The 26,619-nt window shown below is 47.1% G+C and overlaps 1 protein-coding gene across 1 annotated transcript in view; it reads right to left on the reverse strand.

Moving 5' to 3' along the window:
* CSMD2 (CUB and Sushi multiple domains 2) overlaps nucleotides 1-26,619 on the reverse strand; it is a 552,912-nt gene that overhangs the window by 57,737 nt on the left and 468,556 nt on the right. Inside the window, exons 38-49 of the mRNA XM_070404687.1 lie at nucleotides 23,617-23,735; nucleotides 23,007-23,076; nucleotides 21,058-21,174; nucleotides 17,325-17,534; nucleotides 14,966-15,154; nucleotides 11,681-11,858; nucleotides 10,334-10,479; nucleotides 7,061-7,141; nucleotides 6,465-6,578; nucleotides 5,266-5,454; nucleotides 2,685-2,831; nucleotides 34-222 (exon numbers count right to left, since the gene is read on the reverse strand). Of these exons, the coding sequence (XP_070260788.1) occupies nucleotides 34-222; nucleotides 2,685-2,831; nucleotides 5,266-5,454; nucleotides 6,465-6,578; nucleotides 7,061-7,141; nucleotides 10,334-10,479; nucleotides 11,681-11,858; nucleotides 14,966-15,154; nucleotides 17,325-17,534; nucleotides 21,058-21,174; nucleotides 23,007-23,076; nucleotides 23,617-23,735 (1,749 nt within the window). The remainder of the gene's footprint in view (nucleotides 1-33; nucleotides 223-2,684; nucleotides 2,832-5,265; nucleotides 5,455-6,464; nucleotides 6,579-7,060; nucleotides 7,142-10,333; nucleotides 10,480-11,680; nucleotides 11,859-14,965; nucleotides 15,155-17,324; nucleotides 17,535-21,057; nucleotides 21,175-23,006; nucleotides 23,077-23,616; nucleotides 23,736-26,619) is intronic.

Genomic DNA, 26,619 nt, shown 5'->3' on the forward strand with positions numbered 1-26,619 from the left:
GACACCTGTTATCCCTTCCCACCTGCTTCTCACCTTGACAGAGAGGAATGGCCTCACTCCACAGGTAGTAGCCCTGGGGATGCCTGGTACAAATGGCCATGCTGTGTCCCACCAAGCGGTAGCCGGCATTGCAGCCAAAGTGGACGGAGCCTCCGGGCTGGGTGCTGGTCTGGCCCAGGAGGAAGCCATGGAGTGGAGCCCTGGGCAGGCTGCAGTAGGGCGCTGAACAAGAAGAGGAGGTCAGGGGACCACACACAGGTGGGAAGACAGACAGACACGCTCCTTCCTACTCGCCGTCCCCATTCTTCCCCCACTTCCCTGTTTTCCCCATGGCCAAGTCCACTGCTATCTGAGTGGTCTTGAGTGGCTGATGCTGAAAAATGGCCAAACAGTTTAGTGAAAGGAAAAGGAAAAGGAAAAGGAAAAGGAGAAGGAGAAGGAGAAGGAAAAGGAAAAGGAAAAGGAAAAGGAAAAGGAAAGGAAACATGAAGCATTGGGTCCCCTTCTCGGCCTTAGCTGTGCAGCGAAGTTCAGGCTCTCGAATCCCATCAACTCTCAGAGACACAAACAGAACCAATGGACTCAGTCGCTCCTGAAGCTCATTCATCTCCAGTCTCCTCGCCTGTCTACTGGGATGGGTCATGTTTACCCATAGGTTTTTGGGCATTTAAATAGGATTGTGTTTGAAAAAGCCCCCAGCTCAGTGCTCAACAACTGGTCCTCCTCCTTTGTTCTGTCCTGGAGGGTGAGGGAGAGGGAGCTGGGGCAGTCAGCATATAGAACCCACAGTCCCGATCCCCTCAATGTATGGCTCTAAGTTATTTCATTCATTAAGTCAACAAATGGGTCTGGAGTGTCCATTATGTGCCTGGTGCTGTTCTAAGTGCTGGGAACACAACAAGTGAGAAACAGACAAAAATCCCAGCAGCAGAGAACTTGCAATCAAAGACCCTGCCGAGGGCTCCTCAGAGAAGTGCCCCTTGTTGCTCTGAGAGTCCCTGGCTGGGTCTCCCAGGAGGGCCTGGGCTAAGGGGGAATGAGTGTGTCAGGCCCTTACTACGTCCTCCCATGGTGAGGTCCTCGTGTCCTTCTGCTGGCGAATGTGTCTTAAATGCCCTCCTTCCAAGCCTGACGTGCTTCCCTCTCCCGCTCTGCCACCTGCGTCCTGTGTTATCATATTTACGTGTCTACCTCAGTCAAGAACAAGGCTCTCAGTTATACAATAGACTTAATCACAGTGATAGAGGCATTTGAAATTACACAAGTCTACTGTATTTTAATTAAGTGCTAATTGCTTCACCGTGTGATTAATTCATTTTGTACTTGGCGTATGTATTGTAATTACAACTGACTCATTACCTCCAAACATGTGGTTAGTCTTTAAAGACATCATGGAAAGGGCAACTCCTTAATGGCTTTCAGTTCCTAGTTTAGCAACCAGCATAATGAACTGCTACTCAATGGCTATGTTTCCCTTTTGCGTGAGCAGCTGCTAGGAACTCAGCCTGACTCTTCCTGAGGGGGACCTTCAGGTTTCTTTGTGTCCTGAGGCAACTGAGGCCTGGAGAGGTTAAGTGATGTGTCAAATAGTCACTCAGCTGGTTAGTGACAGTGTTCGTGGGGCCACCCTCTTGCATACATGGGGGGGAGGAAGTTCAGGTCAACTTTGTAGAGGAGATGGGCTCAGACAGTAAAAGCCCTTCCCCTCCCAGCTCCCCTTGGCTTTGTCTGTCTTGCTGGTCCCTGAAGCCATACCCCAGGGTCCTTTAAGACTGTCAGTGGCCCACTAAGTTTGGGCTTGTCTTCTAAGTAGGTAGCCCATGAGAAGAGATGGACTAAGACAAGTGGTAACTCAAGTGGGCTGTAATTTGACATCCTTTCTAACCAATATCCTTTTAGAATTTGTCCAACATGTATTTGGAATACAGGCCACACGCAGGCAGGGGAAGCGTGCGGAGAGGACCTGGTGCCTGGTGGAACTCCCAGGTCTTAAGTAATTTGTCTCTGCCTCCAAGTCTACAGAACCCAGTTCATTGGACCCACTCCCCTTCAGAATGGGGAGCAAGCAGCTTATCAGGTTTTCTTTCCAACTGCAGACAGTGATCCCCACCATGGGGTTCAGACAGATTCAATGTTCTCCGTCTCCTTACATCTCAGGGATGTTTCTATGCTCCCTGCAGATGGCTGCCCAGTCGGCCACCTGACTGCATGGCCTTCGCTCTGCCTCTGCCTAGAAGACATGGCTTGCAGAGCAGAGAGAGGCCCCTGGACTGAAAATTCAGCTCATCTCTGGGCTTCCTGTCTACCATTTGCCAGTTGGAGACCCATGTCTTAGGGTTTTTCAGTTTTAAAGAAATTTTATTAGCATTTCAATAGGGGTAGGGCTGTGATCACCTTTCAGCATTATTAGATCAGATACATGGAATAAGCTTCTCCAAAGTTACAGGCTGGCAGGGCCAGCAGATGAGAGGGAAGAGAAAGGAGCAGAAAAGGGGAGGTGGGAAAATGTCAGGGCACTTGTGCAGCCACAGGTAAGAGAGACTTAGAGGAGAAGGCTGCCTATCCCATGGAGGAGCTCTGTCATTGTTGAAGGTACGGCCTATGGCTTATTTGGGTGTTTGGGGTGAGAAACTTAAGGGCTCATGGCCTTTGGCCATTCTTGCGGGTCCTTACATTTCACTCACCTGAGTACCGAATCTTAAAGCCCTTCCGGTTGTAGGCGTGGTCAGACGACCAGCGCAGGTACACAGAGTTGCTTGTGCTGGTGACAATCAGGGGAGCTGAGTAATTCCCACTGAGAGCTTTCAGCAGAGGACTCTGTCCTGAGGGACCTGGGGTGAGAGCACAGGACATGGGATTTCAGACTGACAGCTATCAAAGATACTAGAGTCGATCCCTTTCACATCACTACTTCCTACTTCTCCCTCCTCAGATGAAGGCATGAAGGCTCAGAGCGGCTGGGTAACTTGGTCAGAGTCAGCAACTCATTTGTTCTTCCACTCCTCTCTCTGCATCCAGGTCTTGCTCTAGGTGCCCTTCCTCCTGAGCCCTTCCTCCAGGGAGCCACTGCCAATCCACAGTAGTTGGCAGTTCAGATAAAACTATTTGCCATCCTGGAACTTGCCCAAGGTCAAGCCGCTGGTTCATGGAAGAGCTGGTTTTCCCCTGGGAACTCCTTCCACCGTGCCATCCCACTTCTCTTGTGCGTACTAAAAATAGCTCGGTGCCTCCCATATAGAAAGAATATTTTCGGATGAATGTATGAGTACACCTAGAGGAAACATCAGGTCTCAATGTCACAAATAACATAGTTCCCCACCTTCTTTTCCCAGACTCTCCCAAAAAGGCCCCCCTCTTCCTTTTTCCTCCCTACATGCCTGGGAGTGCATCCTGAGGGGCTGGCTCCAGGAGGCAGAATATAAAGCTGGAGATTCCCATGCCCTGCATTTGTCACGCTGGAAAGAGCCCTGAGTGATGGTTCTAACATGCTGCTGAGACAGCTCTTGGAAGCTTGGCGAAAGTAATGGGCCACATTAAACAAAACTGAGCCATCAGAACTGTGGGCACAACCCATGAAGGAAGAGGTCAAAAGGCTCAGAGAATGGCATGCCAGGACATTGTAGGTGTAGGTAGGACCAGAACACCCAACAGCTGCCCACGTTCTGAGGAGGACCTGGAGGACGAGCCAAGTCCTAACGCCATAAGGAACGCACTGGTGATGGTGAGTACCAGCATCATCAACACCTGAGTAAGGACAGTCCTCTGTAGGCCACAACTTATGGGAGGAGATGCTGTCACAGCACCTGGCTTCCCAATAGTGATTATTGATGGGGATGACAAGATTCTAGAATACAGAGGCTGCGTGGAAGCACTTAATAGTCAGAAGAAGCAAGGTTGGAATAATTGCCAAAAGGACAGCAAGGGTTGGAATGGCAGTCGGAGGGCCTGACCTGCAGGATCTATGAAGATGGCTCTCAGGACATGGAAGATGGATGGGTGGCTGACATAAGTGAATATATGAACAAAACAGATCATGAATATATGATCAAAAGGGTGAGGAAAGCTAAGCCCAGTGGAAAGTTATAATCTCCCAATTTGGAGACTTGTGCCAGGTTTTATTTCTGGCTACAGAACACTCTGGCTGAAGAAGAGGCTGGGTGCCCATAAAAAAGGATTCTATAAAACAATATCAGTTGTATATAGTAGTGATTTTCTCAGTTCTTCCCCCCAAAAGACTTATCACTATTTACTCATATAACTGAATATTGGAGAAAACAGAATGTCAAGATAGTTCGAAGATTTTTGGATACACAATATCTGGGGACTCAAAGCACCACCATGGCTCCTCTGTTAGAGCAGGGGAGTCTGAGGTGGGGATGGTAATAAATGGCTGAAGGTCTCATAGTACAAACCTAACCAAGTAGAAGCCTCCATTGCAGTAGCTATGCCAGATGTAATCTACTCTTCGTTAGAGCAGATTAACATCGCCTTGGTTACATGACATGTAGTTATTGATCTAGCAATGCATTCCTTTTAACACCCATCAGAAAGAAGGACCATAGGCAATTTGCATCCATGTGCAACAGACAAGTGTATACACTCATGGTCTTGCCTCAGAGTTATGTTAATTCTCCTGCTCTCTGGCATAATACAGCACGAAGAGATGTGGACCATCTGGGCATCCTGCAGAATAGAACACATTGGTGCTCTATATTGATGACATTATATTAATTGGATCTGATGAGCCAGAAGGGACAATTAGTGCAGCTGTCTTTGCAAGACCAATATGCTCTAGAGGGTAAGAGACAAATCCTACAAAGTTTCAGGTGAAATTTTTAGGGTCCAGGGGAATGGGGTATGTTGAGACATTTACTCAAAATTAAAAGGCAAGTTATTGCACCTTTTCCTTCCCACCACCAAGAAAGAAGCAAGATGGTCGGTAGACTCCTTTGGGTGTTTGCGGGTAGCATAGTCTTCCCTGGGTGGTACTGCTATGACCCATTCATTGGTTGACATTCAAGATGCTAGCTTTGAGTGAGGGCTAGACTGAGAGAGAGTTCAGCAGCAGGTCCAGGCTGCAGTATAAGCAGCCCTGCTGCTTGGGCCACACAACCCATCGGCTTCTAAGGTATTGGGGTTCCTGTGGTAGAGAAGACATTATGTGGGGCCTGTGGAAAGCTCTAATTGGGAGGATGCAGCATAGACATCTAGGGTTCCAAAGCAAGCTGTCATGTGAAGTGGGGCATGAGGAAGTATTTGACTTACCATCAAAAATCTCAAACTCATCATACTGCTTCTCACTGAGAAAGTACTCCACGGTGACGGAGATGTTATAGTCGGGCTCCACTCTCACCAGCCAAGAGCAGGTCTGGAACTGAGGGTAGCTTCCAGGGTAGCTCTGACTCAGGATCACACCTGTGGAGTCTGTCAGAAGCTCATTCGTTGGGCAGTGCACTTGGAGAAAGAAAGAGAAATACCAGGTACATGAGACCGAGGAGGAACTAGACCAACACATGTGCTTTTCCCTGGTGCAAAGACAACCATCGGAGAGCCGGTATCTGAGCACATTCAAACGAGACCCCAGCACCCGTCATTATACTGCTGATTCTAATGGGTGACCTCAGATTCTTTGTCCCTGTTACCATGTTGCTGAGATGCAGGCCTGGCCAGTTGGAGCAAACCAAAGAGGTTCTGGAACAGAATGAAGGCTAAAGTTCACTTTCATTGGGGGCCGGCTGCTTTGGTGGTGGGTGGGTCAGCTCAACTGAAATAAACTGCTACTGAAATCCTAATTCTGGGGCAGATGGCTCCTCTCCTTCTCACTAGTAATCCGCACTGCAGTTTAACCTACTCTTGCTTCCTGAGAGGTAGGGGAGAAGCTGACTTGTTTCTCTATAGGCTACCACATATTTGTTGGTAGTAACAGTACTAAAAACAGAAGTAGTACTAGTAATTATAATAATAGTCAATACTGAGCAGTTACTATGTGCAAGTGAGTAGAGAGCATTATTTTTGGTCTTAGTTGGGATAAATTAGTGAAGTGAATTCATCTTTTGCAAAGGCCTCACACTGGAGTCAAGACAAATATGGGCTCTCATTTGCCTAATTCAGCACAGAACCTTGAGCATATCTTCACTCCAGTAGGGCAAGGTTGGTGTGTGAACACACCCCTGCCCAAGAACTTCCTCCTTCCACTGATCACTGTGACATTTCCAGTGAATGCCAGTTAGATAAAAAGAAGACAGACATAAATGTGGCCATATGGCCAATTCCTTGCCCTGGACCTAGGAGCAGGGTAGAGAAACTATCTAGAACAATCACTCACTCATTCACTCATCCAAACAAACATTCACTATGTGGCCTCTTCCTTCCTGGGCAGGGACAGGGACTACAGAGAGGAGTAACACCAGGGCTGTGCTCTGGAGGAACTCCAGACCCATAAGGGCATGGCTCAGTGCCGTTACCTTCACATATTGGGGGTGGGCCTTCAAACTGCAGGTAAGTTCCAAGTTTGCAGGTCAGGATTTCATTCCCTACCAAGGTAAAGCCAGGGAGGCACCTGTAGCGTACGATGTCACCTGGCCAAAGAGAGAGTAACATGAGGATTCCCCAGAGAGGTCAGGGCTGATCAGCAACCCTTAGTGCCTCAAACCCACTTCTAGGCAAGACTCTCAGTGGTGAGTCATGTTCTGTTCAGGCTCAAATAACTAGCTCAACTCCAATCAAATGATCCAGACAACTGCTGCTCCCCTCTCACAGCCCAGCCTTGCTGAGCCTAAGAATGTTTCAACATCCCAAGAACTTTTTATAGTGTTTTGCACGGATTTATTTCCCCAAAACATACTGACTTAAATAACAGTAAAAAACAGCTTTCCTAGCTTCTCTGCCCAGGTGTGGCTAAAAGCAAGAGTGAGAATATTTGATGCAAACTCAGTTGATGGAATACCAACCCTCCTGCACTGGGCCTACTGTTTCTCTCCAAGGACAGGAGGAGAGATGAGCCCCGCTGGCCAGCCCCCACCTCTACCTGGCCCCTCCTCGATGGTGTGGGAGGTGGTACCTATGTTGAATTCTTCATTCTCTGTGACGACTTCAGCATTGGGGAGGATGGTGGGAGGAGGGCATTTGGTGAGTGGATAAGCTGAAAAGACAAAGCAGACAAGTCCGTGTAAGAACATGGTTTGGGGGGCACGTAGCCATTCAATACTTCTTTCCCACTCCTCATTCCCATACACAGCAGATATTAATGAGTATATATCTGTACACGGCGCAAAATTAACCGAGCACTGTTTTGCTTATCTGCTGTTAAGATTAATAGTCAAGGAGAGAGAATCTAGGAGTACAGTGACAGTCACTAGCACTGAAGGAAAGGGGGAGAAGCAATGATTGAGCGCCAACCATATGTCAGGCACTTTCACATGCTGACACCTTTAATTCTCACAATAGCTGTTCCCACTTCAAGGTGTTCTTTCTCTACTCTGAGTAAGCTGAGATTCAGAGGGTTCAGATCCTCCTCCAAGGTTACCCAGGACGTAAGTGGCATAGGTAGGATTTGAATCCAAGTCTGGCTACTCCCAAACCCTCTATTCTTTCCACTACTCAAGATCTAAATACTGTGTGTGGTTTATGTGAGTGCCCATTGAAATCAGCTTGTTTACCTTGACCTTTGCCTAAACACTTCTGGCTTCATGGATTTTCTAAACTGGAAACCATCCCTCTGAACAGAGACTGGATTGTGTGTGAGGCAAAGTTCGGTGTGTGCTCATAACTCATTTTTCATTCATTACCTGGCACAGGGTTAGGTGCTATGTAAATGTTAGCTGTTGCCGCCGCTGCTACTACTGTTATTATTCCAAAGTCACCTCAACCCCTATATTTCTTAAAAATAGCATTCTTTAAAAAAGAAATTACCAATGTAATACACTGTCATTAAAGAAAATATGAGATTTTCTGTGAAAACAGTAGGAGGAAAATTAAATTCATCCATTGCCCTCACAGAGATAACCACGTTAATCCTTTACTGTAAGTTCTCAGAGTGTTTATTCTCTGTGGATATGAATATTTTTCTCTTATAAAATTTGCATCGTGGTATGTACTTTGTGCTGATCTTTGTGTGCATGTATAATTCAAGAACTCCCCATGTAATTAAATCTCTTAAAAAACATGATTGAAATGATTGCACAGTATTTAATTATACAGCCTAGTAGAATTTATTTAACAGATACTCTATTGTTAACCATTTAGGTTTATAAAATTTTGCCATTTAAAGTAAAGCTGTGATAAACATCCTTCTATATGTGCATCTTTTATTAATTTTTTATTTTTTTGAACTAAGAGTGATGAAATTTTATGACCTTTATGAAGTACAGGCATCTCCTATTAAATGTCAATAATGCATTCCTAGAAACCAGATGTTCCATGCAAAGGTGCTAACGAAGCGCCTACTTTCCATTACTTTAATGGGAAAAAATTATAATGCATAACTCCAAATCCAAAAAAGTGTTTAAAACTAAAAAAAAAATAAACATATATATGCAACAAGCCATGTGCTAGAAGTTATATTCTTTATTTTTCCTTTAAAATATTTTTATTGATTTTAGAGAGAGAGGAAGGGAGAGGGAAAGAGAGAAACAGAGGCGTGAGAGCGAAACATCCATTAGCTGCCCCCTGCAAGGGACTACAACTGCAACACGGGCATGTGCCCTGACGGGTCATTGAAGCAGCACCTTTCAGTGCACAGGATGACACCCGACCAACTGAGCCACACGGGCCGGGGCTAGAAGCTAAATTCTTAAAACATCTCTTCATGGTCACCCAATGATGAATGCAGTTGTGACACAACAGTGATTGCATGCATTGCAACATATACACTTTGCAAATCCTCCACAAGCATTCAGTGCCTCAGGGGAACATTCTCGGCTTGAGACATTGTAAAACCCTAGGCAGGACAAAGGGTTAAATATGAACGACACCATGGGAATGTTCCCAGCACAGCGCTGGGTGGTGCAGCGCCACAGTGAGCATACGCGGCGATAACTCTCAGCGCCCCCAGTAGCGGGGAAGCACATCTCAAATGCTCACATGGGATTGTGACATTTTACCAGTTTTAAGTGGAATGTAGCTTAAGACTTCTCCCGCAGAACAATTTTTAAAAAACTATCATATTATGTTCTGAGGATTTGACTTTAATTTTTTTCTACAGTCGTGTAGAAAGCCACATAAGCTTTATGAAGTGTGGGTATTGAAACCAAGAGACACTCTTGGGGTAACCAAGCAGGGTTAACCTGGATTTAACAGAAACCAGGGAGGACCATGACTGCATCTGATGCATGCTTCCATTTTTCTCTCTAGGAAACCTGCTTCAACAGATACAGTCAACAGGGCATCAGTGACTCCCACACGGGGAGCTATCATTCTTCTTCCATCCTATTCATTTAATGATCCTCTGTTGAGGGCTCACCCTTGGTCAGACAGACCCTGCGTTAGCTGTTGAGGATGCACAAGTAAACACACACAGGCCTTGTCCTCACAAAATGTAGGGCCCTTTGGGGAAATAGTCATTAATCTTAGTATTTGTCAACTTGATAAACGACAGAAAGCATAGCATTTCTTTTCTTTTAGTTGGCGTTTGATAACTAGTTAGGTTAAACATTTTTTATGTATCAATAGATTATTTGCATTTCTCCTTTTAACTCTCTATTCATGTCCTTTGCCCCTACTTTTCTTAAAAATTTGAAGAACCCTATGTATTTTTAAGATTGACTTTTGCCTGTTAAATGCATTTTCCCAATTTATCATTTCCTTATTTATTTATGGTGCTCTTTTGATTTGTAGAAATATTAAATTTTTATTTAGCCAATTCTTAATGTTTTCTTTTATAGTTTTAGTAAGATTTGATACCTTTCATTCTCAGCCTCATTTATGCACAATATTTCCTATGAAGTCCAGAGGCCCTGGATTCCTCTGGAGTGGGACAACCTCTAGAAGATGCTAAGGGACAAGCTGGGGCACAGATAGGTGGACAGCCAGCCAGTGAGTTGAGGTGAGCAAGTGGGATGAGATGCCTCACTCTGTTGCCTCTAAGCTTGAACTTGGCACCAAGGATCAACGTCATGTGCCTCTCTGCCCTAACAGTATGGAGGAGGAGGAAAACTTACATTTATGGAGCCCTGTGCTAGGAGATTTCACTCAGGCTAACACATTTCTCTCTTATAACTTTGTGGATACTGAGGCTAAGAAGCTATGTCAGTCATTCAAAGTCACATGACGAGGAATGGTGGAGCCTCGACTTGAGAGCCTGGCCCTTCCCACCAGGCCAGGCTTCCATACTGACCGGAGAAGGCTATGGCGAAGATCCCACCCGTGGCCGCATCACGGTGGAACTTGAGCAGGACCTGGTTGGTTGAGCTATGCACCGTTTTCTTGGCCACGCTCCTGGTGAAAACTCCAAGCTGCGGAGCTGTCTGCTGTGGCCCATCCCTGCAGGAGGAAAGAAGGTCCTGGCATGTCACGAGTCACTATGACGGCCTAATCTACCTGGGGCCATCAGGGGCCTTACGAGAGACCGGGAACAGGCAGCTGTGACTTTTCTTGCACTCAGCACTGTCTCTTCCCAATGTCCTGAGCACCTCTCACCCAAGAAGCAGGAGCCCTGGGGCCAGGCTGCGGGTCGTAGCACAGGTTCTCTCAGTCCCAGGCAGCACTGGAACACGGGTACGGAAGATGGGCAGGGGGCTCGTGCTGCGGTCTGTGCTGCCCCATTTCCTTGTCCCCCAGCAAAGAGACCCCTAGCAGGATTCCATGTCACCTTTCTAGGCAAAGGGTTTCTTCCCTGGAAAACTTACCTAGCCCCACCCATCTGTTCCTAGCCACTGCCTGGGAATTAACCTGGAAATTAATCCAGGGCAGTTCTGGTTACAGTTCTCTCTCCCTGGGAATTTGGGACAGAGAATCCCACTATCCCATATTGATTCTCAGAATGGCAGTGACCTTCAAACCAGCAGGAATTTTAGAATTATATCTTTGCTCCCAAATCAAGGGTTTGGAAAAAACTGTCTAGGAAACTGCACTTAGCAACTAATAATTCATATTCCTATTTTTAAAATTAACTTGAGATATTCTAACTATATAAATCAAAGCTGAGCTGTTCAATTTGGTAGCCACCGGGCCACACATGGCAATTTATATTTCAATTAATTAAAATTAAATAAAGTTTAAACGTCAGCTCCTCAGTTACTCTAGTCACATTCAATAGCCATGTGTAGCAGAAAGTTCTGTTGGACAGTGCTGGCTCAGCATGAGACTTCACAAAATTCCACCCAAAGCTCTTTCATTAGTCTGGGTAGCTTATTTTAGGTCAATTAGAATTTTTGTTCAGATTATGGAAATAAGTTTCCATGTCTACGCCCACTCCCATTCACACACCCATTGGTACTGCCGTGGACCCCTAGCAGGACTCCTGGTGGGAACCACTGCCCTCCCATTACTCTCCCTTCAAGGAGTCATAAGGGCTAACTGAAGATGAGCCGTCCTTCCACTGTGTTTATTTGAAACCCAGGAGGCTGACAGCCAGGTAAAGCCATTCAGCTCTTGGTGTGCTGAACACACAGATGGGTAATCCAGCGCAGAACTCAGCTAATGCCCTTTTCTTATTGGCTGTCAACATGACAGTTGGCCCTACCAGACGGTGATGAAGTCTCCCGAGGGCTCTGTCTGCAGCAGGCTGAGGTTGAGGTGGATGCCATGACCAATGGGCACGGTGATCAGCCAGACACAGTCCTGGGAGCTGGAGTATGGACTGGGGAAGCCAGGGGAGTACACAGTGCCATTGGAAGAGGTGATGTTCCCACCGCAGGGGACTGCAGAGAGGGAACACGAACACAGGTGAATGCTGGAGATCACCTCCCACCTGAGAATTCAGATGACTTCCTAATGAAGGCCCAGCTCCCAGCAAAAACTGCCCTGTTCAAGGAGATCGGGCGGGATGGGGAGAGGCGATGGGGCTGAGGATGGCTGGGCCTGGCTTCCCTGACCAGTCCCAACACACCACCCCCCATCGGGCCCCGATCTTCAGTGTAGGTGCTTCTGAGAGTCTGCTCCCACCTCCCGCCTCCTTCTTTCTCTTTCTTATGGATGACACTTCTCCAGGTGGAAGGACACACTAAATAAAGCTCTCCCTTCTCCTTCCCTAGAAATGGAAGGCGGATGCAGTACTTCTGCTGAGAAGAGCTAAGAAAATTATGAAAGTGGAACTTTCTTTTTATTTGCTCTAAGATTCCCAGAGTGGTAATTTTGATCTTGACTTGAGTTGAAGATGCTTGTGGTGAGGCTCAGGTTGGGTTCAAATAGATAAACCTTTTATTGACTAGATGACCTCAGATAAGAAGTTTAGTCTTTTTCTTTACCTGTAAAATAGGACTAAAAATATACCCCCTCATAGGATTGTGTGGTGGTAAGGTCAACTGATATATGTCAAGTGTTCAGCCAGTCCCCACATCACAGAGAAGGCATCTGCTACCCAGATATGGTTCTCTCTCCTTACCTTCCTGTTTTCCCAAAGTGACACCCAGTTTTAGACTCACTCTCACCTAGGATTTTGGTAGGGGGATGAAGAGGCCCTGAAGTCTCCATACAGTTCAGATTCAGTCACCAGGGAGGAATAAAAAAGTGATTCTGGGCAGAGAAAACACAGTCCAGTATCATGAGTGCACTAGTATTTGGCTGGCATAGGGCATCAAGCAGACAGGTGGATAGGCCCTATCCCAATGCCTCCCAGCAGAGGACAAGGCCTGTGAATACAAATGGATCCTGAAAGTGGTGCTTGGACACCACTCCTCTTACATGTACTGAACATCCACTAGGTGCCAGGCATGGCCTGGGGAGATCAAGGGAGCCAGGAAGCCATGGCACATGGCTCTATCCCATGGCATACAGAGTCCACTGGCTATAGCCACATATATGGGCCTCTACAGCTTAGGGAGAGCGTGCCATCAGTGTGGATGCCACAGAGGCATTGAGGGGAGCCCATCATCTGGCCCTTGAGTGTAGGGAAGGATTCCTGGTAGAATTCACATCTAGACTCACACCGGAAGGACAAACGGCTCCTCAGGCAAAACAGGAGAGGAAAGCAACGTTCTCTGAGAAAGGAACAGCATGCCCTGAGAACCACAGGTAAGAGAACAGGCACCTGGGAAAACAAAGTATTCCAGCTTAGCTGGAGGGCAATGTTTGTGTGAGTGGAGAACACCAGGTAAGCAGAGAGCAGGCCATGAGGAACATGGTGTGCTACATGAAGGGGTTTGGAATTTACCCCCTCAGGAGGTGGGGATGCCCTGATGGCTTCTGAGTGGGGGGTGTCAGGAGTATATTAATGGTTTTGAAGACATGCTCTAGCTACTTTGTGAAAAGTAAAATGAGGAGTGCAAGACTGAAGGTTGGGAGACCAGAGAGGAGCCTCATCTAAGTGGTGGCCTGGATTAAGGTAGAGGCAGTGGATGCACTGGAAAAATAAATAGGAGGTAGAATTAGGAAGACTTGGTGAGTGTGGCAGAAGAGTGAGAGGGAAGGGATCCATATTAAGGGCTGAGTAGCCCAGTGACTAGAGGTGCCCTTCACTAGATGAGAATTTCAGTCTGAAGGCAGAAAGATGATGAGTTCAATTTCGAACATGTTGGGATTTAGATGCCTCGGGATAGGTGAAGAAAACAATGACCAAAGAGCTGGCACAGATAGAAAGGCAATTGGAAAAACAAGAGAAGATGGCATCAAGGAAGCCAAGGACAGAGCTCTCTCAGGAGGGACAGGGGCTTCTGGCTCAAGATGTCCGACTGAACACTGTTCTTTCCTCTCTCCTGTGATGCCACAAACAGATGCAGGAGGTATAAAAAGGAAGAAAAGGAAGAGAGTCCATAATGAAGCTTGTCACATAAGTGATGGTTTTGCACAGAGATAGTTGTGAAAATCTAAAAACAAACTTGGGGGAAGGGTGGTTAAGAGTTTTAGAAATTACGATCTTTCATTCAAACACCAGCACAACTCAGTTCTGCAAACAAGGTCTGTTTTTCTTTGGAGAATTAATACTTGGAGCTCACTGATGTGAGTCAGCGACTGTTCTGGGCACTTTCAGGGTCTTGAAGGGTCTTGAAACTCTTCCAGCTCTTATAAAGCAGAGATGAGAAGCCCCACTGTACTAAGGAAGAAACTGAAGTTCAGCGAGGGGAAGTGATTCATGGATGGAGCCCAGGAAGAGCTGACCTGGAGCTGGGGCACTTTCTCCTACACTCTGCTGTCCTCCTGCCACACTTAGCCCTTTTAAGACAAATCCCAGCTTTTCTCCAGGAAAATGCTGAACCCAAGAGTGAAAAATGAAGGAAAATGGAACTGAGGTGAGCAAACGGGGTAAAGGCAGCACAAACTCTAGGTCTTCTTCCATCCCGGTTCTGGTTAATGAAGACCCAGGAAAGTACCACCTCTAGATCACTCGTATTATCAACTCAGATCTCTCTAGGCACATGTAGGAGAAAGAGCATAAGGATGGGGGCAGGTGATGACAGGGACAAGATGTTTTCTTTTTCTAGGCTTTACTCCCTTCTCCCTTTGGGAAGGTGCCATGATTAACTCTACCTCCCTACCCCTCAACTCACCACCTGCTCCTACAAACCAAGCAGAGTCTTTCCTTCTGACCGGGGACATCGACTCATCAGGTTGGACAGTCCCAAGGGCTGAGTATGTTTTCCCTTGGCTGTGGTTCATGTCTCCTCCAGGTCCTCCCTAGGGTTGGTCCAGAGCTCTATCTCCAGGATCCCTCCATAGGGATAGGCTGGGTCCCATCCATAGGAAAACAGGATGGACAGCGTTTTCCAGGACCTCCCAGTGTGAGTGATCCCATGGACCAGACAAGTAGATATAGGACTATTCTGGATCAGTCTCCCTCAGAAAAATCCCAAGGGATGAGAGAGGGCCATACCTTCACACCTGGGCAAGGGGTGGTCCCAGTTGCGGTTGGAGCCATGTTGACATGTAAGGACAGGTTGGCCCATCAGCTGATATCCTGGGAGGCACTCGAAGGTCACTGATTGCCCAACGTTGTAGCCAGCTCCCCTCACAATGCCATTGGCAAAGGGCTCTGGGTCTGGGCACTCTTGAAGTTCATAGGCTAGAAAAGATCAGGAGAGAAGGTTCCTTTATTCGCTCTGGCACCTTCTCCCCAGCCAGACCACAGGAGCCGCGGAGTCATCACAGTAGTGAAGCACCAAGACTTGGACTCAGGAAGAACTTAGGCATTGATTAGTGACTGGCTTTGGGAAAGTTATGTAACTTCTCTGTGCCTCAGTTTTCTTATTCAGAAAATGGTTATTGTGGGGATTAAGTAGGATAATATATGCCTAACTCTTTGCACAGTACTGGTACATAGTAAGGGCTTAATAAATGTTACCTACCAATGTTTCCATGAGAAAAGCAGGCTCAAGGAAGACAGTGCTAGACTGAACCCCAGGGGATCCTGTTGGGCCTCTCACCTAGTTGGGCCGATTCCTGGTAGAGGTGTTGGGCCTCTAAAGGCATCCATAGAACCAGCCTTGTTCCCTGCTCCCTTCCCCACAACCCCAGGAAAAGGCCTAAGAGGACCGGGTCTCTGACCATGTGAAGCCTCAGTGGGGACAGTGAGCATGTCACAGAGAGGAACGCTAACCCAAAGAGTTGGCCTGTCACCCTGGAGCCTCAACACAGGGCCCTTGTGCAGTCTAGCCTCAGGAGGGGTACATCTCAAAGATGGAGGTTTGGTGAGCATGGGAGGGGCTAAGCCTGAGGCCAGGGCTCTTTGGGAGTAGGTAGGTCCCTTCTATGGGAATTGATGGAGTCTGAGGGTCTCAGAGGACAGCCTTGACAAGGATAGCTGAGCTTATCACATGGACTCAGCGGGCAGGGCTGTGCCCATCACAGGGGCAAAGGCACAGTGTGTATGTAGACGCCAGAGCCTTTGTTCTTGTCACAAAGGTGGCACCATCTTGCGTTACCCGAGAGGAGAAGCCTCAAGGAGAGACTGGGCGGGGCAGAGAGCATCATGGTTGATTTGTGTTCTCCCAACTTCCTCTGTTAAAGTTCAAAATCCAACACCTCAAAATGTGACCTTAGTTGGACAGGGCCTTTACCTTTCTTTACCTAAATGACAATGAGGTCATTAGGGTGAGTCCGGATCTAAAATAAATGGTGTCCTTAGGAAAAAGGGAATTTTGGAGACAGACACACAGGGAGGAAGGAAACTATGAGAATGTGAAGACAGAGATGGTGGAGATGCTTCTACAAGCTAAGGAATGCCAAAGATGGCCAGCGACCGCCCAGAAGTGAGGGAGAGACACGGAACAGACTGTCCCTCATAGCCTCAGAAGAAACCTTGACCTCAAAAACTCCAGCCTCCAGAACTGTCAGACACTCAACTTCTGTTGTTTAAGCCACTCGGTCTATGGTACTTTGTTAGAGCAGCCTTAGCAAACTAATACTCAGGGAAGCCTGCGAGGCACGCGTCTGTCCTGGAGAGGAATGCTGACCACGGCTTTGAGCCTGAGTCTCTCCTTGGACTGACTGTGGCCATTTGATGTACCACGACCCACCTGATAGCCCCACTACCAAGCCCGGCGAGGCTGTGTGCACTTAGCAGGCACAGGTAAGGCCAGGCCACGAGGACAAGCCCCCTTGCAGCTTCACTGGGTGTGGGACTCACACAGGGGAAGCTAGAGATGAGGTGGGTGAGGCCTGTTTCTGGGAAAGTGTGCCAGGAGGAGTGGGTGGATCTGTCTCAGGCTTTTGACTAGGGAAGGAAACATTGTGTAGTGAGTGTGGTTGGGCCACACACGGGAAAACCCTTAGGAGCAGTAAGTGGGCCCATCTCATTGTGAAGGCTCCCTGGGCTCTCCTGGGATTGTTACTGGAATCTTCCGTCATGTCACAGCTTTGCTGAGCGTAATTGGACCTGACACCAGGGAGGACCCAGAGGGAGCCAGTAAGCCTACCCAGGGGAGGGCTGGCTGCACACTCAGGGATGCCCGAGAGGAACTCATAGATCTCTTGCTCAGGGAAAGCTGTTGGCTATCGGGCCTGGAAAGAGGTTGACCCTCTGGGGGTGCTGTTGGGCCTGAACCCTAGAAAAGGCTTATCAAATGGGGTCAAACAGTCTCAGCTGGGCCAGAAAGACATGCCACCGAAAAGGAGCCTCCATGGATAGGCCTGTTCCCCATCCCCTCAGTCCTTCCTGTGTTCTCCATTCTCCTATGCGGGAGGCTGAGAGACGGGGAGGGACACAGGAGCACATGGGCCCTCCTTGTCCTCACCTTGATACTCCAGCTTGAATCCCGGCCGGTTCTGGGAGTGGTCACTGTGAAAATACACGGTGGTCTCGTGGGACGTGGAGAGCAGGGAGCTTGGAAGGTCACTTCCACTGAATCTGCCCATCATGCGGCTGGTCTCGTGGGGGCCGTTCCGGATTTCTATGAAGTCATGGTTGGGCTCGGTGGAGAAGTTCAGGAACTGGATGTGAGCTCCTGGGAGCAAGAGAGAGGCGGACAGTGCCCAAAGCAATACAGTCCCACTTCAAAAGTGCTGCCTTGTGAACGCATTTCCTGCCAGAGCCCACGCATCCCTGCTGCTGACTTCCTGCCCAATCAGGATTCCCAGAACAGGCTCTGGGAGTTGCCAACCCAGTCCCTTGTCTTCAGGCAGGACTGAACTTAAACGAATATTATTCATTCAAAAGGAAGAGCATCAGTCATTTCAGAGTTCCATTTCAAGTTCATTTTATTTCATTGAAAATGAAGTTCAAGATAACGATTTAATTTGTGATTCTTATGTCTTATATTGCTATAAAGATAGCTTTGCTAAAATAAATATTTTACTTAGAAATAATATGCTCTGCCGAACCGGTTTGGCTCAGTGGATAGAGCGTCCGCCTGCGGACTCAGGGGTCCCAGGTTCGATTCCGGTCAAGGGCATGTACTTTGGTTGCGGGCACATCCCCACTGGGGGGCGTGCAGGAGGCAGCTGATCGATCTCTCTCATCGATGTTTCTGGCTCTCTATCCCTCTCCCTTCTTCTCTGTGAAAAGTCAATAAAATATATTTTTTAAAAAAGGAATAATATGCTCACCTGGCCAGTGTGGCTCAGTGGTTGAGCATGGACCCATGGACCAAGAGATCACGGGTTTGGTTCCTAGTCAGGGCACGTGCCTGGGTTGCAGGCTCACTTCCCAGTCGGGGGTGTACAGGAGGCAACCGATCAATGATGTTTCTCTCTCTCCCTCTCCTTCTCCCTTCCTCTTTTTAAAAATCAATAAAAACATAATATCTTCCCCACCCAATTGAAAAACATGAACTTTAAGACTAGTGTTTTCTAGAACGCTGAAGATAATTCAGAAATAGGAGAATACCTTGTCCCGTCTGTTCTACTAAGAAGTCAAATAAAGTTTATACTTTAGGATCTAATTGGATGAATCAATATCTCCTAGCAACCTGACAGGTTAAATAGCTAATTAAGTCCTTAACTTATATTAATATATTCTTTGGAGAATGGAGGTGGGACTATTGATTTTGTTAATGAAAATATTTCTCAAAATTAGATTACTATTGAAAATGATATTAAAGAAATATATTTATTGAGCATAAAAATGTCTATAATGTTGTGAAAATCTGATTGCAAAATAGTAGGTTGTATATAATTTTCAATTTTGTAGTTAAAATCTAGAAGACTATTCATTGATTCTCTAACAATATTGATTGCATCAGGGCTGTGGAAGGCACTGCACAGGGGTGAACGAGATCTATAAGGCCCTTGTCTTCATGGGGGTCCCCTTTTAATGGTGAGGATGAAGCTGTTAGTGATTGCACGGTGGGATTACAGATAATTTTAATTAAAAAATGTTCATATGTACTTTCTAATTTGCTTAGAATGAGTTCAGATGCATGATTTTGCTTTTGTATCTGATTATTTAAAGAATAGAGTAAGACTTGACATGTGATTCTGAAGATCCTTCATGTCTCCTGCCCTATCCCATTCCCCTACTTCCCTTCACAGAGGCTGTCACTATCATGAATTTGGAAGAAACCTTCCAGGTCATGTTTTTAGATTCTTAAATGTATATGTGGGTTTGTTTTAAACATTTACATAAATAATATTATACTTTATAAACAGTTAAGTAAACTTATTTTTATTTAATGTTGTGTTTTCCTTTTTCTCTTAAAAATGTTTTTATTGATTTTAGGGAGAGATAGAGAGATAAAAACATCTATAAGAGAGAAATATCAACAATCAGCTGCCTCTTGCATGCCCCCTACTGGGGATTGAGCCCGCAATCCAGGCTTATGCCCTGACTGGGAATCAAACTGGTGACCACTTAGTTCCTGGGTTGGTGTTTAACCACTGAGCAACACTGACCAGGCTCAATGCTGTGTTTTCCAAAGCCTACTCTTGATATACAAAGATATATAGTTCATTGATTTTCAATGACATTGATTTTCAATGATTTTATGAATTATCCAACAACACTATTCACACCCATACTAGTGAACATGTAGATTGCTTCCAAGTTGTGGATAATTTTGTAATGAGCATTTTGTACCTATCACTTATGCTTTCCAATTTACTGTCCATGCATCACTCCAACACTGTGGGCTGCATGTCCATCAAAGGGGCTCTTTTAGGTTTCCCGGATTTTTGAAGTGTGCTGCCTGGAAAGAATGGGATGTGCCCACTGTCATATAGTGGCAGCAGCTGGTAAATGCGGTGGCTCTTTACACGCTGAAGCCATAGTAGGGACTACCTGGGAGGGAGAGATCCTGGCCTTCTGCAGTTGGACCCTGCAGAAGGCTTATTCCCCAGGGGGCTGAACAGGCACCCGGGACTTAGAGAACTCTGGTGGCTGAACGTCAGGAGAGAACAGTGATATACCTCCCACTTAAACTTCTGCTTTCCTTTGGATGTTGCCCTCCCCACTACCCCTCTATCATCTGAGGTTCCTCTGCCCATGTCTGGAATGAAGAGTTACAGGATATCCTAGCTCCTCCTCCTTCAATGTCTCAAAATCTGGGGATTTCCCAAGGCTGCCCCAGTCATCATCATTTTGTAGCCTTATCATTCGACTTGGTTTCCTTCAGAAGGTGGTTCTAAATGTAAGACTCCATCCTTTGGAGGGTCACCAACCTCTCTCCTTCCCTCAGGACAGATGAAAAGAAGGCCAGTTTAGATTGCCTTCTCCCGAAAACCCCTTCTCCATGAGAAGACCCACTCGAGGCTGAATTAAGGACAAAATAGATGGTCTCCATTCCTGAGGTCACAGACTGGGAGGTCCCAGGCCCATGCAGGAAAGATCACCTCGGGACATTTCCTCCCCAGGAGTGGAGCAGTGACTCGGGACAGATGACCTACGTGGACAGCCCATGAGTTCCATGTCAACACAAGCCCTTTTCTCTTCAACAGATTTATTTGGGGTTAAATTATATTCTCAGTACACAATATGTGTGAATCGTCAGCAATTAAATTTCGTACCCAGATCACTGTCCTCCCTACTGCCATACTCGTCTCCTCAAAAAAAATAAATAAAAATAAAAATCTCCCAATCTCCAAAGCTAGCCAGAATGTGCCTATGAAGAATGCAAACTCAATTTCATGTTGACCTTTGCTCAATTTAATTAGGACAAGAAATTGGATATTATAGTTAAAAGCACAATTTGAGGTCCAGTGTCTGTAAAATAGATCTTTCTTTTTTTTCCTTTTTAACCATCCCTGAGTAATTTCTCATTCCACAGTCCTGGGTTTTAGCTTGTTACTCAAATAATAATAACAATAATAATAATAATAATAATAATGGCAATTCCTATGATTTCCCCTGCCCTCGCTACATTTAATGCTTCTAAAACATTCATCTCTACCATTCTTAATGGAACTTCCGATTGTACAAGTGGTCAACAGATCAGGAAACGGAGAGGCAGAGAGCTAAATTGCCTCAGCCAAGGTTATGCTGAGTGATTGCAGCAAATAGGTGCTCTAAGCAGAGACCGAGGTGTGAAGACTTACCAAAGCCCACGGGCAGTGCTATTTTCCACGAACAGTCCATGTTGCTGGGGTAGTTGCCCGGAAAGCCGGGGCTCAGGATCACCCCCTCCATCTCCTCCACTGCTCCCCCACACTGTGCTGTGACAATGAGACCAGAGGGTTAGGACAGCATCAAGGAGCGTACGGGGCCATGCCAACCTTTGGACGCTCACTTAGAGCAGCAGTTTTGAACCTTTCCCCAAGTCATCAATCCCTTTGAGAATCTAAAAGAACCTACAGTTTATCTCCCTAAATAACTGCACACAGGACAAAACAGAGCAAATAAATTCAGGAAGGGCTGCCCAGCACCCTTGGACCTCCCAGCAATCTGTCCACAAACCCAAGTTATGGACCCTTGACCTTGAACATGTCTTTTGCAGGTCAATTCCCTTAGTGACCTCCTACAGCAAAAGTGGAAATGGAAATATTTCCATTTCTTACCCTATCCCCTAAATCTCCCTCTCTTCATTGTCTAACCAACTTTTCCAAGATGGAAGAAAAAGGATGAAGGAGGGGACTGGCATGCACTGAATCCCCACTCTGTGCTTCGGCACCACGCGAGGCTCTTTATAAATTTATGCTCCATGGGGTTGAGTGGTCAATAGATGCTCAGCCAAAGATGATCATCCCATGGGGAGCCAGCCACAGGGGCTGGGCACCTGAAACTCTAATCGAGGTGACTTCAGAGTCATCTGAGGCTGCAAGGCCACCACAGCCTGATCAGCTGACATAAATTCTGTCCTTTCACATCTTATTAGGAAAAGGTTGTATGAGCAGGAAGGGGTTAGGCAGCCATGGACCCCAGGGAAAGGAGCAGAGGGCAGGGCTCTGGGAGTCCAGGCCAATGCTTTCTGGGAGAGGGATCTGTTTAGGCCTGAAGAGAACAGTGCCAGGTGCAGAGCAGGCCTCTGGCACTGATCCCTTTGGGTTGCAGTCCCAATGTTTCCACTTGCTGTGTGACTTTGGGCAAGTTCTATACCCTCCACACCTCAGTTTCCCCCAACTACGAAATACCTATGTCACAGGGTGGTTAAAAGTGAAACCTGAACTTCACTTGGAACAGGAGCTGCCACTCATGGTAAACCCTCAACCAGTGGCAACTACTGTTAATGTGAGTGGCTTCCTCAGTGGAGCTTTTGTATTACATAATAGAGGGAAGAGCCTTGGGCTGGCCAGTCACATTTTGGAAGGTTCAGCGGACTACCAGGCCCTGCACCTGGTGAGATCACAGGAGGGAAATGCCGTTACACCCCAGTGACACTCCTTCCACTCACCCTGCTTCCAATCCCAGGGTCGGCCTCGAGGGGCCCTTTACAGTTGCCTCGGCATCAGAGAAACCTAGGTTTCCATTCCCGACCCCACCACGTTCTTTTTAATCCTAAGAGCCTTCGCTTTCCTAAATTTACAAAAATGAGAATAATGATACTCCCTCCGAAGAAGTGTGTCCCTAGCACATAGTAGACACTCACTACTTATTGTTAGTTTCCCCTCCCCAACCCGACTAGAAGACACCATCTTTTCTTGTACCCACTGATCTCTTTGCCTTTGCTCAAACCAAGTTAAGTCCTATTCAACATGTAACCCTCAGTACTTCTGTTAGTGGATTTTATCACTCTGTGCCATGAAAAGTCACAAGGGAAAGCCCATAGAGCAGACATTCCATTTGGGGTTTGGTCAGTTATCTGGAAGGAGAATGGCCATCATCACCTTTTCAAACAGGCAAGGCTCCTGTAATTTTTCCAATTACAGGGGCGAAGGTTTCTGAACATCATGACAACCTTGAGTGAGAGTGAAAGCTTGCAGAAACATCAGCCCACAACTACTGTCTTTGAACTAACCCAGAAAACCAAACTGTCTTTCGCTATGTCCCTGAGCTCCAATCCCTGGCGGAACAAGGATGTGAATGAACTGAAGAGTCCGGGCTCTCTTACCAATACAGAGCGGAGGCGGGTAGTTCCAGCGCCGCACGGTCCCGGGCATGCAGGAGATGTGGGCGTGGCCCTGGAGGAATCAGGAACAGGGGTGGGCAGGCTGCCCCAGGGGCTCACTTGTATGCACAACCCAGGACAGGGGGCTCGTTCGGGGACCTTGTGTTAGGGGACAAGATGCGTAGGTCCACTGTGGGATGGCAAGTGAGGCAGAAGGAGACATTTGGGGAAGGATGCTTCTAGTATAACAGCTGTTACTAGAGAATTCTCATTATCAAGCTTCCTTGTGAGCCTCCTTTAATTACCAGATTCCCTCATGGCCTTCAAAGGAAAATTAAATTTTCCTAAAGTCTAATCAAACCGAAACTTTGCAGGAACGCATTCGAGGCTGGTTTGTGCCAAATCACTAAGTCAGCAAAGTTTGTCTTTCGCCTGAACAGCTCCAGGAGGGAATAAAGGTCCCTGGGGCAGTGTGTGTGTGTGTGTGTGTGGTGGTGGTGGTGGGGGAGCACTGCACCCTGTTCTTTTGTGACTCCCGCTCTGCTGGTGCCAGGCTGGCCAAGCACATCTCAGGGGACACCTGCTTCCTGCCCTGGTTGCCAAGGGGAGGTACCTGGAGAGCATATCCTGGCTCACACTGGAAAGAGACCACATCATTCACCAAGTAGCGCTCGCCAGTCTTCACTCCGTTACTGGGCACGGCAGGTTCTGGGCAGCTGCTCAAGCCCACCGCTGGAGAAGACAGACAGATGGAAAGGAGAATGGACCAGCACAACAGGTCAATGGACTCGCAGGCTGAGGGTGATGCTGGCAGCAGGGAGGAGAGGGGTGCCTCCAAATTGGGCTTTCCCTGCTCTCTGAGTCCAGGCTAGCGCTTCCCAACCCTTTCACCTCACAGAGCACAGGGAAAGTCTGAATATTTACCTGGCACAGTGGCTCCACAGACTAAAACTCCTTAGGACAGGTGGGTATTGTCCTATTGGGAACTCTGGCTGCCCGCCTGCCTCCTGGGCTTCCCAGAAGGCCTCTGGAGCTGCCCAGCCCTGGTTCCAAGCCCCCCAACCCGTCTCCATGGGCTTCTCCCACATCACTCCTGCCCCGGACTCACAAAGTCTCTGCATTCTCCTCCCCCTAAGATGACAACTCCTGTAGGGTAAGAAATTGGGAAGAAGGCCAAGGAAAGGCAAGAAGGAAAGGAAGCAGTTATCAGAAGGCCAGCTCAGTGATGCCCCGGGGCTCAGAGCCCCTCTCTGGGACAGGCTGCCGGAGAAAGTTGGCCAGCGGATGAGACACTCCACTGCCTTCTTTCTCTTGCTGCATTTTAACCCTTTGCACTCCGAACCATTCTGGACATTGGCTACAAGCTACTCGACGCTACTTTGCGGCGGAAACGTGCATTTACAGACCCTCGTATTATTTAGTATAATTTTGGAACCAAGTAACGTATTATAATGATATTGGACTTATATGAATTGGGTGACATCGAGGAATGTATATTTGCAAAAAAACCACAATATTTTATTGTTTATAATTTTGTACAGTATGATAAGTTTTGTAACACTCCCCAATATGCACTGCAGGCTGATTAGTGCATGTTTGACAGTAATAAGTGGTTTGACGCCTGCCACCAGGTGTTTTCCTGTTAGAACACACAATGCAGTCCCGTTTTCTTTGTCCCACATCGGGAATATGTAGTTTATTGTTTAATCCGACACAAAACCCGCTGACATTTCTTGTATATATCTTAGTAATTTTACGATATTTTGATTTAATTTCTTGTGCCATTTCAAGATAAAACTTCAGGGAAACATGCATGTCTCAAAAAGTTGCGTTGAAATAACTCAATTCCCCGTAATCACTAATAAATTGCAATGTCCCCTGAGAGGGGACATCCGAGTGATATGCTAGAATTCCGATGTCCCCTGAGAGGGGACAGCGGAGTGCAAAGGGTTAAAGTTAGGCCAGCTCTTTTTTGGGAGAAGAGCTGGGGGTCCTCGCACTTTACCTCCATGGCTGCTCTGGTCCTCACTCACCTCTGGACCCAACAGCCTCCCTGTCATCCCTCCTCTGAGCCATTCTATTCCCGTCCATCCTGTGCTCACAGGCACTTGATGTTCTTAATTTCTTTCCTTGAATCCTGGGACTTCCTTGTTCAGCAACTTGAAGTGGGTCCCCATCGCCTAGCACATGGAATCTCACCTTCTCATCCTGACATCCTGGTACACCTCATGACCTTGGCCTGGTCCCTTTCCAAAATCTCCTCTACAGGTTCTCAAATGCACCTCCCTCCCTTGCCTTTCTTGACTTTTCAAATTCAGCCTGCGTTCATTTAGTCCTTATTTTATACCCAGGACTGTGCACAGAGCTCTGCCAGGGCACCTGTCTCAATCTTCCCCCTCTGCCTCCTCCTCCCTGTCCACCCCCGACCATCATTGCCAGAGCAGCACTCCCTGAGCACTGCCCACGAGCAAGGCTGGAGTGAGCGTGTCACACACATGGTCTCATCCACCTGAAGCAGGTCTTAACATTCCACTTCACAGAGACCTGTCCTTAGTAAGCCACAGAGCTGGGATGCAAATCAAATCCAGTCTGACTCCAGGTCTGTCTAGGTGGGGGCCAAACTCTGAGGCTACCCGACCTCACATTGACCCCAGCCCTGCTCTCCCCTCCTGAAAATCATCAAAACTACACAACTTACTATCACTCTAGAAAGTTCCCTCATGCTCTTCCCAGGCAATTCCTGTCCTACATAGGTTTGTGTTGTGCCGTAGACCAATTCCAGCATGTCATAATTTTAAGAGTTTCATCAAAAGGTTGATGAGACTTGGGGACTCAACAGGGTTGAGTCGCACATGTAGTCACCATCTGGGAATGGCTAAAGGCATTTCCCCAAACCTGAATAGGAAACTGATTGTGGCTGCCAGACAGTTAAAGGGCATCTTAATCTACATGTTATTGCCTCCTACTGGCCAAACACCTGAACAGCTGTAGGCTATTCCCCAAACTGACAATGCCTCTGTACCCTTTGAAACCTTATCCTTTGAAGTGTATTATCTCCACTTTGCCTTAGGACAAATTGTGTTAATAAAAGCAAGGGTCCTAGACAAGAAGGGACTCTTCAGTTCCTTTAGCTGAAGGTCCTCTGACCTCCAATGCCTTTCAAAATTATATCTCGTCTCCGGATTCTTTATTAGTCTCTGGATTCCTATGTCATCTACGTGCAGCCCCTTTTCCAGATTCCTGAACCCTTCTTGATGCTGGGACATGAACCCCGGCAGTGTTGTTTTTTAAAAAAAACCTCACTTAAGGATATATTTTCCATTGATTTGAAGACATAGTGGAAGCGGAAGAGGGGGAGAGGGAGAGGGAGAGAGGGAGAGAAACATCAACATGAGGGAGACATATCAGTTGGCTGCCTCTTGCACTAGTGCCGACCAGGGCTGGGGATTGAATGGCAACCAAGGTACATGCCCTTGACCTGGAATAGAACCCGCAACCCTTCAGTCCACAGGCCGATGCTCTAACCCAGGGGTGGGCAAACTTTTTGACTCGAGCGCCACAAGGGGTTCTTAAACTGGACCGGAGGGCCGGAACAAAAGCATGGATGGAGTGTTTG

The sequence above is a fragment of the Myotis yumanensis genome, unplaced genomic scaffold, assembly GCF_028538775.1.
Source record: "Myotis yumanensis isolate MYYU_CA2020_CCGP unplaced genomic scaffold, mMyoYum1.0.hap1 SCAF_2, whole genome shotgun sequence".
In the NCBI taxonomy this organism is placed as follows: Eukaryota; Metazoa; Chordata; class Mammalia; order Chiroptera; family Vespertilionidae; genus Myotis; species Myotis yumanensis.